General features: G+C 42.0%; 1 protein-coding gene across 1 annotated transcript; it reads right to left on the reverse strand.

Annotated features, from left to right (window-relative positions):
• Positions 1 to 1,546: 1,546 nt before the first annotated feature.
• Positions 1,547 to 5,681, reverse strand: LOC115207801 (amphoterin-induced protein 1-like). Its single transcript, XM_029775286.1, has one exon. The coding sequence runs from the start codon at positions 5,605 to 5,607 to the stop codon at positions 4,036 to 4,038; it is 1,572 nt and encodes a 523-aa protein (XP_029631146.1). The 5' UTR covers positions 5,608 to 5,681; the 3' UTR covers positions 1,547 to 4,035.
• Between the last annotated feature and the right edge of the window lie 10,740 nt (positions 5,682 to 16,421).

Below are 16,421 nucleotides of genomic sequence, written 5' to 3' on the forward strand. Positions count from 1 at the left end.
TCTTACATTTCTTCTGCGGGTCGATTGGTTCTAATTATAAACTATGCTTGAATATCTACTAGCTGGAAATGTGTCATTACCACACCTCAATACTTACTATTACATAACTATTTGTGACAATACATATTGTACAGTATGTTACTGCAAGGCCATAGACCTAGTTTTAGTAAAAATGTGCAGGGATCTTTACATTTCTTATCCAGAGCGACTTACAGTAATACATTTTCATACCGGTCTCCCATTGGATTTGAACCCACAACCCTGGCATTGAAAGAGCCATGCTCTACCAAATGAACCACATGGGACCTAAGCATCTAGCATCTGCTGACATATCACCCAGTTTAATCAAACTTGTCACTTCATTACAAAACCTGGATGATTTTGCTTTTGGTCAGCATTGCTAAATCAGGGATTACGTCCCAAATGGCACCATATTCCCTAACCAGAGGCAAATGGGCCCTCGTCAAAAGTAGTGCACTATATAGGGTAGTACACTATATAGCCTTTTGGGATGAACCCAGGGTCTTTAGACTTCCCTCTCCAGTCCTCTTGAATCATTAATCTAGTAGAAGTCTTCATTTACACTTTAGCAGTATTACATTAGTGGGTTCTGGCACACACGCCTTCATATTATAGAATCTAGATGGAAATAAACCTTTACTTCTGCAGATATTGACACTTAATCCAAAATGACATCGAGTACAGTAATTCAGATTGGTGATAAACAAAAATCCACACAGAAACACACAGTCCTTCCCTCAGTTTACCTGTAATGAAGTTACCTGTAAATGGCCAAAGGGATGTGATGGTGTGCACCTACAGCCACATGACAGTGCCAAAGATAAATGGTCCAAAAGAGGAAGAATAAAGAGCCTGCATGAAATGGTGCCTGAAGAAAGTAAACGGACTGCTCCTCCAGTGAACTGAGTTTTCACCTCAGTGATCCTGTGAGTTCTAACATTTCACCCCCTAGTGATCACAGTACATGTCATTAGGGTAATTTACTGTAGAAAAAGAAGCCAGTGGAGTGGCATGCCATTTGGCCCCGTGAGGAGGCCTGAATATCAGGCTTCACTAACACTGGACACTCACGTCACAATATCGCAAGGAGGGCTGTAATAAAGCATACATTCTAGGCGATCAGATATTGACAGTAGTGGAAAAAGTACCCAATTGTCATACTTGAGTAAAAGTAAAGATACCTTAATAGAAAAGGACTCAAGTGAAAGTTAGTCACCCAGTAAAATACTTGAGCAAAAGTTTTTGGTTTAAAAGTACATCTAATTGCTAAAATATACTTAAATATCAAAAGTAAATACTATAAATAATTTAAAATATTATATTAAGCAAACCTGAAAACATGGTTTTCTTGATTTTTATTTGCGGATTGCCAGGGGCAGACTCCAACACTCATTTCTAAATGAAGCATTTCTAAATGGGAGTAAAAAGTAGATCTTTTCTTTATGAATGTAGTGGAGTTAAAGTAATCAAAAATATAAATAGTAAAGTACAGATACTACAAAAAAACTACTTTCACAGTCGCTAGTGAAAGTCTACACATCCCTTGCACAGCCTTCACATGTTGCTGCATGTTGCCCTAAGAGTTGTGCAAAGTTGGTAGAATATGATTCCAAATGATTCACAGCTGTAATGGCTGCTAAAGGTGCTTCCACCAAGTATTACCTCTGGGGTGTTAGGACATACGCAATCAATACAACATTTTGTATTTCTTAGTAATTTGGAAAATGTTCTATAAATGTTCTATAATGTGGAGCAAGTTGTATAGATCGATCAAATTTAATCTGTTTTTTTTGTATAGATCGATCAAATTTAATCTGTTTTTTTTAAATACAATTTTAAGGCAGCAAAATGTGTAGACTGTGCAAGGGGTGTGTAGACCTCCACTAGGCACTGTAATAAGTATTTTTACTTAGTTACTTTACACCACTGGAATATCAATATTCATGTTGTGTGTCTCTTGAGTGCTTCTTTCCAAGAAAAACACAGCATCATCACACTTCATGGTTTGTAAGTTTGAGGTTGTGAATACAGTTGACAGGTACAGTGGATGAACAGGAAGACATTTGAGAGCATAGCAGAGAGATTCTGACAGAAGTCTGTCATTACAGATTGTCTTTGTCCTTGACCCAACAATTCATAAGCAGTAAGTAGTAAGTAACACAGACGTACAGTAGGCAAACGCAGAACATCACAAGAAATGGCTACCACAAAGACGCATAATACTTTTACATATTTTAACAGATAACAATTACTCAGCTGATTCCCTTTGTGAGTGTATAAGAGATTACACACTGGTTACTCTTTAAATATTTGAACTAATCATTGCTTGGTCAGAGATGATACATTTTTCTTCAGGAGATTATAATGCGGTCTTTATACAGAAGAGCCAGAGGTCTAATAGCTTCTACCAGAAATGACCATGTCAATTGTACAATGTCAGCAAATTGTCAAATGTAAGGGTCTTCAAAGCATAACAAGATTATAGGTTATGATAATATTCTCATATAACATTATCTGTCTTTAATTTACAACTCCTCTGCTAGTATGCAAAAACACATACAGTATCTTGCAACATCTTTATATAATTATGTATACTGTAGGGATACATACTATTAAACATCTGATTAATAGATAGTTAGATAATGTGTATACACATACATATGAAACTATATGACCCTGAGCAGGCAGAAACATAGACATGAATGGATAGCTTAAGAAAGTCTTGCTTCTAAAAATGTTAGTGGCACATGTTTTGTTGTGTGTGTTCTGTAACTGCTTTACTGTGAGTTAATAATGCACCTTTCAGCTTATACTATAGGTTTGAGTATATGGTCCTAAGAGGTGGGAGTCTGTCTTCAGAGATGTCCGTCTATAACAGCAGCGCAGTTCCTCCATCAAGGTACTGAAATTACGATGACACCTGGTTTCAAGTTAAGAGGCCTAGAGATTCTCAGGTTGAAAAGCTGTTAGTCAAGGTTAGGTAATATCTAATGAAGTGTGTTAAGAAACCCCTATAGCATACAACTGGATTGAGTGACTAAACAGAGGTTCAGGTACAAAACAAGAGCTCAAACTTCATTGAGCTCAAACCTGATTTTCAGCTGGGTAACATTAGCATCTGACTGCTTGTTGACCATTTTTTCCGAGCTCATGGTGCTGGCATAATATCAATGGCTTTTGTTTATATTATACCTCCTACATCAGTCCTTAATCTTAGTTGTGCCTGTTTAGCAATACAAGAATGACAGCAGAATATCTGTTATTCCAGTGCTAGAGTTGTGTTTACATCCGATGCTCAACTGTGGCAGGGGCGCTGAGTGGGCTAGCGATTTAGCTGTACTACTGGTTGCTATTTCTGACCATGTTTATAAGACAATCGCCCAGTCTGCATTTGTCTGTTTGCTTAGGGACTTGAACCCATGCCCAGAAGTACTCAGTGGATTTTCACAGCAACTCTCTTTGGTAGGACTGGGCCTGGCTGTTAACAAATATCCTTTCTGTCCCACACTGTCCCACTAGCATTTCCCTCCCAATAATGACTAAGTGACAGAGACTATTATTAGCCTGGTGATCCAGGCGTCACAGCAGCACAGATGTATTGGAGCAATGTTGAGTCTATTCGAGTGAATACACTTCAATGCAGCTTCTGTTGGTTGCATAAATTCAGCTACAACTCATAATGTTTTTGTGCCCCTTATCACTGGAAAGAATCAACAATATTGGTATTCTAACACAAAGAGATGAAGCATTTGATGAACACATAGATTGCTACAAAATAAATTTGTGAGAATGAATCCTCATTTGGTTGAAAGTTCTTGTCTTATAAAAAGACAAGATAGTGTAATCCCACTACTTAAAGCTACTTACCCTATTGAATTTCTACATATGGAAAATGGATAGCCTCCTGCTTCATGAGCAAGTTACAGTCCTACTGAGGCAGCTGAGTCACCCATCCTCCACCCTCCCCCCAGTGGTTTTATGTGGAACATCCTCCAGTTGAAGCGAAACACCCTCTCACACCACAATAGGGGTGTCCGAGCACACAGAGCTCAGAGACTCTGCGTCTGACTTCCTTCTCTGTTCCTGCCTCCCTCTGTCCTCCTCCTGCCACTCCTCATCCTCCTCCCCACATGGGCTCAGTCGCCCATTCTGCTCCAGCAGGCCCTTTGGGTCCAGGTAGGCGACATGCCTGTTAAAGGGAGGCTTGTCAAAGGCACACCCTCCACCTCCGCCCCCCTCCGGTCCTGTGTCCTCATGGGTGGGAGAGACGCTAAGGATGGAGGAGTGAAGGCTGTCCCCCGGGGCTCTCTTGTCCAGGCCCTGGACCGGGCAGCAGATGCAGCGGCAGGGTGTGAGGTAGAGGTAGATGAGCACCATCATCGCACTGGCCAGACAGCCCACCAGTGTGGTGTAGGCCGTCTTCATGCCCTCCTGCCCTCCAGCCTGAGTGGCGTTGTGCACTAACACAGTCACATATAGGGTCTCGTTGAAGGATTCCCCCACTGCGTAACAGGTGTAGATCCCAGAGTCCTCTAGCGTGATAGGGCCAACCTGCAGGCTGCCGTCGCTGAGGACCCTGGAACTCTGGTTACCAGAAGACAACTGCACATTGCCTGGAAGGACCCAGCTCTTCAGCATGTACCTCTGCCTAGTGTCACAGCCCAGTCTTATGAACTGCTCAAGGTAAGCCTCCTCGTCTAAAATGGTCACTGCGCTACAATTCAGATGGACCTTGTTCAGCTCCAGGGTGAGTGCCTTCTCCTTCTGTGTGCCTGGGAGGAGGCAGGTGTGGTCGTCTCTGAAATCAGTGGCGGAGCTGAGCTCCTGGCGGTGCCAGCTGGCCAGCATGCTGTACAGCTCACAGCTGCAGGGCAGCGGGTTGTTGTGGAAGTAGAGGCCATTCTTGATCCAGGCGGGCAGGACCTGGAGCTCCTGTATGGGCAGCAGTTTGAGCCGATTGGTGGACAGGTCCAACAGAGTGAGCTTCTCCAGCCGATTCCTCTCTTTGACCAGCTCCAGGGGGAAGCGTTGGATCTGGTTCTGGCTGAGGTAGAGCTTCTGCAGGCTGTTGAGGCTGGAGAAGGCAGTGCGGTCAATCTGGGAGATGTGGTTGTTGTAAAGCAGAAGTACCTCCAGGTGCTCCAGGGGCTCGAAGATGAACTCCTCCAGAATTTTCAGGCCGTTTGAGGACAGGTCCAGGTAGCGCAACCGTGTGACGTATAGGAAGGCCTCGGAAGAGAGGAAGGTGAGACCGTTGTGGCTGAGCAGGAGGCTGTGCAGCATGCTGAGCTTGACCGGGGTCCATTCAGCTTTCAGTTTACTGATTTGGTTGAAGCTGAGGTCCAGCACAGCAGTGTAGCGAGGAAAAGTCATGGGGATGCCGGTCAGGTTCATCTTGGAGCAGCTAACGATGTTGCTGGCGCACAAACAGATTTTGTGGCAGGTGACAGATTTTGAGCTGGTTGTTGCTCCTGAAGGCAGCAGGAGACTTAGGACCAGAAGGGCAAAGAGCCCCTTAATAAACACTCCTTCTATGGCACAGCGGGAACCAGAGAGTTGCCCAACCACCATGTCAGGTGCAGGCATGGTAGAGGATGTTGAATGTATTTTTAGATAGGGAATCTGTCTTCACAATGCAGAATTTAGACTGCATATGACATACATCCTCAATCGGCCATGTGCTGAAAGAAAATATATTGGAGGTCAGCAGCACATTGCTTACCTATACCTTGATATTTGTAGTGTCCCCTGGCTAAAATTATGCCAACACCTAGCAATAACATAAAACAACCCCATGACAGTCATAACTCACACACGTGGGCTGTCAAGCATAGTAAATGCGCTACTAAACAGTAATAGATGAGCAGAATATTTCATCTTCTATGCACTTTACCCATGCGCACATGGTACACTTACCGGGGTGCATTGCACCACAGGACCGCTACAAGTTCCCATAATGAGTTGAACTTCATGCGTCTCAGAACAGATCTCTAATTTCTACGCTTGTTTCATTCACTAACTCATGTTCGACATTGAATACACTGCCTACATTACATCCTACATGTCTAGCCACATTAGCCACAAAAAGCATTGCCGATATCCTATTGCTAAATAGGAGAGTAGGCTATCTATTATTAATAAAGCCAAAACAATTTAAATACTTTTTTATTAGCTGATGCCATGCAACATAATTTTATTTTCAAAACCTATAGAAACGTTCAACATCCAGGTGACCTCTGCCTAAAATAAATGATCCACAAGCATTATTTTACCTTCCGCTCCCTCAAGGCGTAAACTGAAGAAAATCAAAGGCGATATTGAGAAATGTCGCAGGTTGAACAGCAAATGGACCCAGGACGTCGATGCAAAATAGTAGCCTACCAATTGGCTATACTTCATATAATAAGAAAATGCAATTCGAAGTGATTCTTTAAGAGCGAAGTAGACCACAGCCTATGATGTCAAGCCTTCTATTCCGTATCAGAGAGAGCGAAGCAGCAGCCTTCTGCCGGATGAGGAGCCTTCTGATTGATTACTGGGAGGGCGCTCACGCGATGCACTATTACAAACACAGCACCGACCTCGAGTCAAGTCCGTTAGTTTCCACTCCAGTAGCTCAATGCAACGTTCGTACGGATTATTATCATGGAAGGTAGAATAAAACGATTAAATACAGATTAAAATAAAGAGGTATTAAATGATATTTATTTTAGGTTATTTAATTCCCTTCAGACTGTAGGTCTGATAACAGGTACAACATTTACACAGGTGTATGTAAATGTGGCCTCATTGTACTATACCAGTCAGCCTATTTTGGTTTCTTAACTTCGAAAATAGGTCATGCAATATGATGAGAAAAAAGGGAATGTCAACTGAATGAGATGATAATCTGAGCTAACCTGTAGCCCATGGATTTGCAATTGGCGGCTGCATGCAATGCTTCATTTGTAAATTGGGAGGTGCCTGAACAAAAAGTGAGCTGACCTGGGGGGCTCTGAGGTACCGGAACGCATGAAAAAAAACACACAAAAAACATTTATAATAAAGCATTGCATGCATGTCATTGCTTTTGCGTGCTGACATAGAGCAGAAGAGTAGAATTGCTTGCAGAAGATGCACACATGGGGTAATTAATTTTGGCCTAGGGTCCTGGAAAATGTTTGCCTTATATAAACGCATTAAATGCAATTCTACACAATTTTAGATGACTGGAGACTTTGGCAGAATATTTTTTAATACCTCACAAATTGAGAATCTGAGATGAATAAAAACGACCTTGTCTTGACTCCATCAATAGCCTAGGCCTAGGTGTGTAGTTCACTCATCCGCGATGGCCGATGCGCTCGTGCCAAAACCCTATCTCTCTCTTGTTTTACTTTGCAACGCATCGTTTTACTTTTCCAGATTAATCTTCTCTTTTCAGCAGAATCCATTTGCTTTCAAACCTGTGTTTTCCCGCGATGTTTGGCTATTTGAAATACTGCAAAAGGCCTGTTTTGGCTTCATGCTGTTCACTGACAGATTTGCCGCGCGTCCCAGACTGTAGGCATGCCTTGTGATTGGGCTACACACAATCTGCAGCTAGGCTATTTTAAAATAAAATAAGCTATTGATCCTCTGTAGCTAAATTATAGACCTACTCCGGGTGTAGTATTCTACATGATTTAATTTCTATCTCAACAGACAGCAGTAATTCTATAACTTTGGCAAATATATTTCAATTTATCATGGGTGCTGCGGAACCTCCAGCACCCTTCCCGCGTCTACACTCAGAAAAAAGGTTCCAAAAGGGTTCTGCGGCTGTCCCCATAAGATAACATTTTTTGGTTCCAGGTAGAACCTGTTTTGGTTCCAGGTAGAACCTTTTTTTGTTCCAGGTAGAACCTTTTTTTGTTCCAGGTAGAACCCTCTTTGGTTCCAGGTAGAACTTTTGGGGGTTCCATGTAGAACCCTCTATGGAAAAGGTTCTACCTGGAACTAAAGGGGTTCTCCTATGGGGGCAGCTGAATAACCCTTTTTGGTTCTAGATAGAATCATACTCTTAGAAAATGGTGCTAAGGAATAAATGACGAAGTGCAACGCTGGAGAGAAGAGAATTGCAGGAGCATGACTATCAAAGCAGAGAGAGGGAGAGCGATCATAGAAAGTGAATCTCATACTAGTTCTGTGAGATACAGGCGCGCTTCTCTCTCTCACCACAGCAATGGCAACACATTGATCTATATAGGCTACTGCTGCGCAAACCATAAACTCGGGCAGGCCCAAGATGGAACAATTCTTAGAATATCAGGCACATTTTCACATTACGTTTTTAGGGGGAAGGAGAATTACAGAGAAGGCAACTTGAATTAACTTTGATTTTATTATATTTTTTACATTGCAAACAGGGACAATTATTTTTAATGACAAGAGAGGTCCTGGCACATGGGTTCCGGATCAAAACAGTTCAGAATTGAGAGGTTCCGGATCCTGTTCAGGCCGGATGCGGCTCGAATTAAGCACTGGCTGCATGTACGCACCTTTTGAAGACCCTCGGATCAATAAAAATAATAATAGAAACTGAATAGTAGAATAAGGTGTAATTTCGAAATGTGGTTGTGCATCAGCAGTTTTTCTCTTATGTCAGTCACTAAACTATCCCATGTCAGCTAACATTTTTAAGGTAGGTAAATTAGTCTAGCTGCCAGCTATTTCAATTTAGTAATTATCGTTGAATTACTGCCTGGGTGGCCCCCATTAATTTATGCAGTTAGTCTCATTTCAGATATCATATTAAAAACTGGGTACAGAGGCCCATCAAAGTTAATATTTCACATCTTCTCCCTCCTTTTGCTGTGTGGATGTGAGAATCTTATATTTCCATAAATTGATGTCATTATAGTGTTGTTCTATTGCTAACAGTAAAGGCTTCTGAATAAAACCTTGTTAGATGAGTTGTCCTCATTAAAACTGAGGAAGAGCTTTAGTAAGAGGAATGTGCTGCTCAGTTCAAAGCCTGAAGGATAACTACTGTCATATCTGTCCTCAGACCAGTGCTAATTTGATTATCAAATGGGGCTTTTTCACATTCTGTGCGGTTCATAGCCAAAATGGGTCATTGGAGGAGGTTTATCTCCATTGTACAGTGGGACATGCCCGTTTGTCCTTCTAAGTGAAGAACACCTCAAAAAGAGTCACGTGCTTCCATTGCCTTTGAGATGAGACCTCCTCATTGTTAAATCCCCCTGAGTTCTCGCTGTCTGTATAGGAGCTGGCAAAGAGCAAGGTTATCACTATCATGATCCATTTGAACTGTAGATGCCCTGTATCAGGGGGAGTGATGTGTGTTGGTGAAGCAATATGGTGATTTAGGATTGCAAGGAGAGGAGTGTTGCATACAGAGGAATTACGGAGATTCACTGCTCATTGTTTAGCAGATTCAGAAGTGTGACATTAACCGAAGAGCCCTGGTTTAGATTGCATGCAGGTGGCACTCTAGGATTATCCAGTACATTGCCCTGACTTTGATAATTTACTGTAGTGGGGATTTTTTTTTATTTCATGTTGCTGAGAAGGTCTCACTTGAGATGAGTTGACCCCACCTCTCTGTTAACTCTCAGCTCACATGGCACAAAAGATGTCACTTGAGCTTTCAGAGCGAAGAATGATGGGAACAGTCTACAGGGCCAGTTGCCATGGAAGCCAAGGTCAGTGATGACTTTCTGCTGCAGAGGCATTGAGGAGCGAGAGCAGAAAGGTGTGTGTGTCATAGTGTGGAAAAGTGACAGATTCTAGGGTCTGGGCAGGCATAGTGAAGTAGAGGCAGACAACAATAAACATAAGGCATGATTTTCAATAGTCAAGTCTCAACACATCTTAATTCGTTTTCACAATTCATTTAGAATGCTTCATTTCCATATACAATTTTCTCTTTACTTTTAACTCCATAGTTTCTCAGACTTAGTCATACAGCAAAATGTCCATTTGCTATGTGCTCTCATCAGACATTTCACCATCATGCCTCTGGACTGCATCACTTCCTGTGAGCGGCCGCCTGGAACACAAAAACAGGGGTTTTAAACACACAATTCAAAATCACATGATGCGTTAATCATCCAGTAGGAAGGCTTGACTGTTACACATGCAAAATAGTCACACCAATGACGTGTGTGTGTTTACTTGTGTGTAGCGCAGTGCAGTGCATCCACGTGATGTCTGTGTATACGTGGGTAATACTTATGTTATTGATTGTTAAAGGGAACTAGAATGCCAGGTGATGGGGATGTATCCAACAATAGACCACAGTGCTTCTTCTTCTTTCTCCTTCCCCTGTGAGACACATGTAGATTTGTGTATGTATGTGAATGCATCCTACAAATGGAAAGAGAGAAACTTGTGTGTACAATATCCACCATCCTGGTGCAGACTCACTCCCTCCCTCCCCCTACATGAAGCTTGATTCCCCCTCATCTCCAGTCACACATTACAGTACTCATCACATTATCCAGATATGACTCATGTATTATGGGGTGCATTCTAAATGATGAGTATATTTCAGTCACCTCAATTTGATAATGGAAGTGGAGTAGTTGTCCATGTATATCACATTGACATTCTGGCTCAGAAAGGCTTTGAGGAGATGGCTGACATTTTCTTGGAGAACATGCTGAACTGTCAGTTCATCAGGACATTGCTAAGACACTTGAGTCTCTAGACTTGTCATGGCCTGAAAGAAATGATTGGCTGGGAAAGCCAGCAGAGAGCGGGGGTTATTGATTACCTATGGTCACTTTGGATCACCTCAGTTAGGGTGTCTGTCTCTGCTCTTGAGTGAAGACTATGGGTGGGTTAGTATGTTACATCGGACATACTCTATGGATGCCATGCCCAATAATAACCTGCTGTCGGTCCTTGTAAGCTAAACAACACACACATTTTCAGTATGAGAATAGTAGAGATGTGCATCTTTCCCTTTCAAGATGATTTGATACATACACAATATATACACAAAGTATGTGGACACCCCTTCAAATGAGTGGATTTGGCTATTTCAGCCACACCCGTTGCTGACAGGTGTAAAAGAAAATCAAGCTCAAAGCAATGCAATCTCCATAGACAAACATTGGCAGTAGAATGGCCTTGCTGAAGAGCTCAGTGACTTTCAACCTGGCACCGTCATAGAATGCCACCTTTCTAACAAGTCAGTTTGTCAAATTTCTGCCCTGCTAGAGCTGCCCCGGTCAAGTGCTGTTATTGTGAAGTGGAAACATCTAGGAGCAACAACGGCTCAGCAACAGCTCAGCCGCGAAGTGGTAAGCCACACAAGCTCATAGAATGGGACCGCCGAGTGCTGAATCATGTAGCGCGTAAAAAAAAAGGTCTGTCCTCGGTTGCAACATTCACTACCGAGTTCCAAACTGCCTCTGGAAGCAATGTCAGCACAAGAACTGTTCGTAGGGAGCTTCATGAAATGGATTTCCATGGCTGAACAGCTGCACACAAGCCTAAGATTACCATGTGCAATGCCAAGCGTCGGCTGGAGTGGTGTTAAACTCGCAGCCATTGGACTCTGGAGCAGTGGAAACAAGTTCACTGGAGTGATGAATCACGCTTCACTATCTGGGTTTGGCGAATGCCAGGAGAACGCTACCTGTCCGAATGCATAGAGCCAGCTGTAAAGTTTGGAGGAGGAGGAATAATAGTATGGGGCTGTTTTTCATGCTAGGCCTCTTAGTTCCAGTGAAGGGAAATCTTAACACTGCAGCGTACAATGACATTCTAGACGATTTTGTGTTTCCAACTTTGTGGCACCAGGAAGGCCCTTTCCAATTTCAGTATGACAATGCCGCCGTGCACAAAGCGAGGTCCATACAGAAATGTTTTGTCGAGATCGATGTGGAAGAACTTGACTGGCCTGCACAGAGCCCTTACCTCAACCCCATCGAACACCTTTGGGATTAATTGGAACGTCAGTGCCCGACCTCACTAATGCTCTTGTGGTTGAATGGCAGCAAGTCCCCGCAGCAATGTTCCAACATCTAGTGGAAAGCCTCCCCAGAAGAGTGAAGAATGTAATAGCAGCAAAGGGGGACCAACTCCATATTAATGCCCATGATTTTGGAATGAGATGTTCGACAAGCAGGTGTCCACATACTTTTGGTCATGTAGTGTATCTAGATACATGGGCTCTGATACAATACAGGAAATACAGGTTTTAGGATTCATTCAGTTTGATTCGGTTTGATTAGAGAACGAATCGATGTGATTCGGTGCGATACCATGCACTAACATTTGTTCCATAAAACCATTCATTTTCCATTATAAATACAAATCTGCTGCTGATGGAGTGCATGAGCTAGGCCTCTCTGATCTGGATCTGTCTGGGTGTATGTCTATAGTGTATGTACTACAGTATGTAGGCACCTTAGCTGAGCCATAAGGGAGACAAGGCATTTTTTATTTATTTATTTTATTTAACCTTTATTTAACCCGGACGACGCTGGGCCAATTGTGCGCCGCCCTATGGGACTCCCAATCATGGCCGGATGTGATACAGCCTGGATTCGAACAAGTGTCTGGTATGAAAGTGAACTGTGTTTGCTTGTGATCAGGGGTGTACTCATTGCGGCGATTCGGTTGAAAAAAGTTTCTTAAACGGAACAAAACAGTGATAAACATACCTGAATTTGTCCAATAGAAACTAACGTTTGATTGTCTGTCACTTTGATTACTCAAAATTCTCTCGACCTGTACACCTACATTGTAAACTTAGGCTAGGTTGTAGCAACCTCATGATGGGTACAGGAAACATTTGAGTATCATGTAGTAGCCTAAACATATCGATGTTACATTGATCTTGATGAATGGAAAATTAATGACAGTGAACCAATATGCTGTAATAGAAATTAGGCCATGTTCATAAAACATTTGTATCATCCATCCTCATCTTAAAAGGCACTGACCGCCACTGGACTACAGATATTTCCTGGGGTTGTTGGCATGCAAAATTACTTGTAGATCAATGACTGTCAACTCAGTCACATGTAGTTCGACATTGAAGGAGAGGACACATCAGTTGTCACAAAGATGAGAGGTTTTTTCGGAAGGTAGAAAGAATGTAATGAGCAAAACAAATTTTGTGAACTGGCGGTTCTTAACGTTTGAATCGATTTTCTGACCGATGCATCTTGCTACATTTGGATCGGTGCGGACTGATGCACTTGTATCTTAAACATTTGGATCAGGGACTGATGCGTATCAGTGATTCGTTACATCCCTAGAATAGTATTGATTACTTGTCTTCCTAGCGTCATACCCAAAGTGTTTATATGTGTGTGATGGAGTCATGATATGAATCAATCTGATGTTATTGAATTGACCATTTGTCTCTGTTCCTGTTGACAAGGACTCTGCCAAGGCCAGTGGTTCCTGCTGCTCTGTTCTTGTCCTTTCAGTGAACCCTCAGAGTGGAGTGAGGTAAGACAGAGGAGGTATCAATCAATTCTCTGCCAAGCACCTATGCTTACACAAATATAGAATATATTGCAAGAGAATTCACCGATAAATTGGTCCACATGGAAAACTAAATGCATAGAACCCATAAATGATTTAAATAGGAAATACATGTATTTCCATGACAGCATTACAAATCAATGTTGGATTGACCAATTTAGACATTTTCAAATACATGCAATTTAACAGTTTTACATCACAAAATGTTGATTTGAAATCTTTTGGGCATCAGATTAATCTCGATGGAATCCTATTTGAGTCAGAAAATGATATTCATATGGTAGGTTAGCTATAAAAAACCTTGCAGAGAGCCTATGCATCTGACATTAATATATTCCCCCTGTAATAATGTTATTTTTTGTTTGATAATTATTGTGTTTTTCTCTATTGTCTAATCTTGGTTTGTATGTGTTTGCATGCCCACATTGTGTGTACTTTGTGAGTCTTCACATGTGGGAGGTATGTGTGTGATGAGTACACACTGTTCTGAGCTTTTGGAGGAATAATTTATCACCCTCACTCTCATTACACAAGGTCCGCATTGCATTGTGGGAAGGAGTAGTGCCACATTTATTGTGCTGTAAATTTAAAATGAAGGGTTGGATCTCCTTGGGTTTACAAGTCTATGGAGTAGCCTAGGTTCTAACACAGATCTGATTATGTCAGGTACCGTGAAAGGTTTATACTCCTGTCTCATTGTGATATAATGTGTGCAGCGTACCCATTTTACATGTAACCCTGACCCTGCCCATCCCCCACTAACTGAGACACAACCCAGATGCAGCTGCAGCTCCCTGGGTATTAGCGTAAGATGTATGGCTCTTCTAATAGCAGTAATGAACCCTGACTGACTGTCAGTGGGGTAATACTAGGACCAGAGACCGGGACACAAAATTACCCTTTCTCTCTCCCTCTGTGTCACTGTCACATGGCAGTCACAATACATTGAGTTATTATATGGATAATGGTCATTAACAGGCTGACAAGGGAAAGGTAAATCTATCAATAACCTTTGGGACCTCTAGGAACCTCTACGCTGCTCATGACATACTCCTAAGTGGTTAATTAAACACAATACATTTTAATAGAACTTCCAAAAGAAAAAAATGCTGTGTAGAATGAATAAGATTGGGCATCAGTTTAGTCATCGGCCGGCCAGTTAGAGGAATCTGTGACTAAGGCTGTGGTTTGGAACAAAGAGTTACCCTAGTAATGGAATACACCTCTTACTGTCACAACAACAGCCTGACAGCCAATGGGACATGGTGGTGTGTTATTTTGGAGGGGTGTCAGGGAGAGGTGTCAGAGTGTTGATCCCATCCCATGGTTGGTTTTGGCAGCAGCCCTGAAGATCTAACATTCCCTGGTAAATGATGGGTGAGACTGGCTGGGCTGGGCTGGTGGCGGTGAAGGAGGCAGGAGAGCAGGGTGGTAATACATCTCCCTGCCCAGCACTCCATCAGCCAAATGAGAAGGGACTCAGAAAACGGTGCTCTGCTGCTCACACACACATCCCTATTCAAGGGTATCAAGGTGTTTTAGCAGGAGATGGTATAAATGTTTGATTTAGGTACTATTATAGATGTAGGTACTATTTCTGCAGTACCCTATCCATTATAAAATGGTATACAAAAAAGGTATGGTTTATGGTTTTATATAATTGTATTACATTATATGCAATTACATCATATTTACAGTCAAAAGAAAGATGCATATGCAGAAACAAACCCCACACCTACTGTAAAATATGGTGGTGGATTTTTGATGTTATGGGGCTATTTTGCTTCCACTGGTCCTGGGCCCTTGTTAAAAGATCAACGTCATCATCAACTTTACCCAGTACCCAGACATTTTAGCCCAAAACTTGGTTGCCTCTAGCAGGAGGCTTTAAACTTGGCCGATCTTCCAGCAAGACAATAACCCTAAATGGTTTATTGACCCCAAAACAACATTTTGCAATGGCCATTTCAGTCTCCAGACTTGAACCCCATTGAAAACCTGTGCTTTGAATTGAAGAGAGAAGTCCATAAGTACAGAGGAAGGATATCAAGGATCTGAAAAGATTCCTCCCAATGTGTTCTCCAATATCATATTTTTTTAGGAAAGGCTCAGTGTCATTATCCTCGCAAGGTGAGGTATTGAAAGGTATTGAAAACAAGGGTGTCAAGATGGATCATAACATGGGTTCCGGTGGCATGCATTGAAACACGTGGCCTAATCGTGACTTTCTTTTGCAAAATTACTATGAATTAATCAATATCTTTTTCTAAAATTGTCAATTGTAAACCCCATATTAAGGTCTGGGACGTTCATTGTATGACAGGACAAAACTAGCAGGTTTAGTTCGTTACAGCAGATAGCATGATCTGTATGTCTACAATTCACCTGTGGGAACATGGCCTCTACTATCCGAAATATTGTTTGTGAGGAGATTACCTCCCCCCACGACTTGCAATTAAAACCGGTAAATGAATCACTTCCGTTGCTTACTTCTAAAGTGGATGCTAGGGTTGAATGGCGCGAACCAAGTTACCGATATTTACTGCCCAAAATCACTCCCTTTTCCAGGAAATAAATAACTGCGAGAAACCACTACATTTGAATTATTTATTTATTTATAGGAACAGCATGTCGTGAAATGGAACTGTTTAATTATATGCATTGTCTAAATCTGGATTCTCTATGGCTCTAACTGTCACATTCGTCGTAAAGATGGGACCAAGGCGCAGCGGGAATGTGTATGCTCATCTTGTTTTATTTAATGAGAAGAAAATGAAACAAAACACTTAATCAAAACGACGACGACGACGAAAAACAGTCCTGTGAGACATACAGCTACACATGGAACAACTACCCACAAAAACCCATGAAAAAACACCCCTACTAAATAGGACCTTCAATTAGAGGCA

Source organism: Salmo trutta, chromosome 14, assembly GCF_901001165.1.
Source record: "Salmo trutta chromosome 14, fSalTru1.1, whole genome shotgun sequence".
In the NCBI taxonomy this organism is placed as follows: Eukaryota; Metazoa; Chordata; class Actinopteri; order Salmoniformes; family Salmonidae; genus Salmo; species Salmo trutta.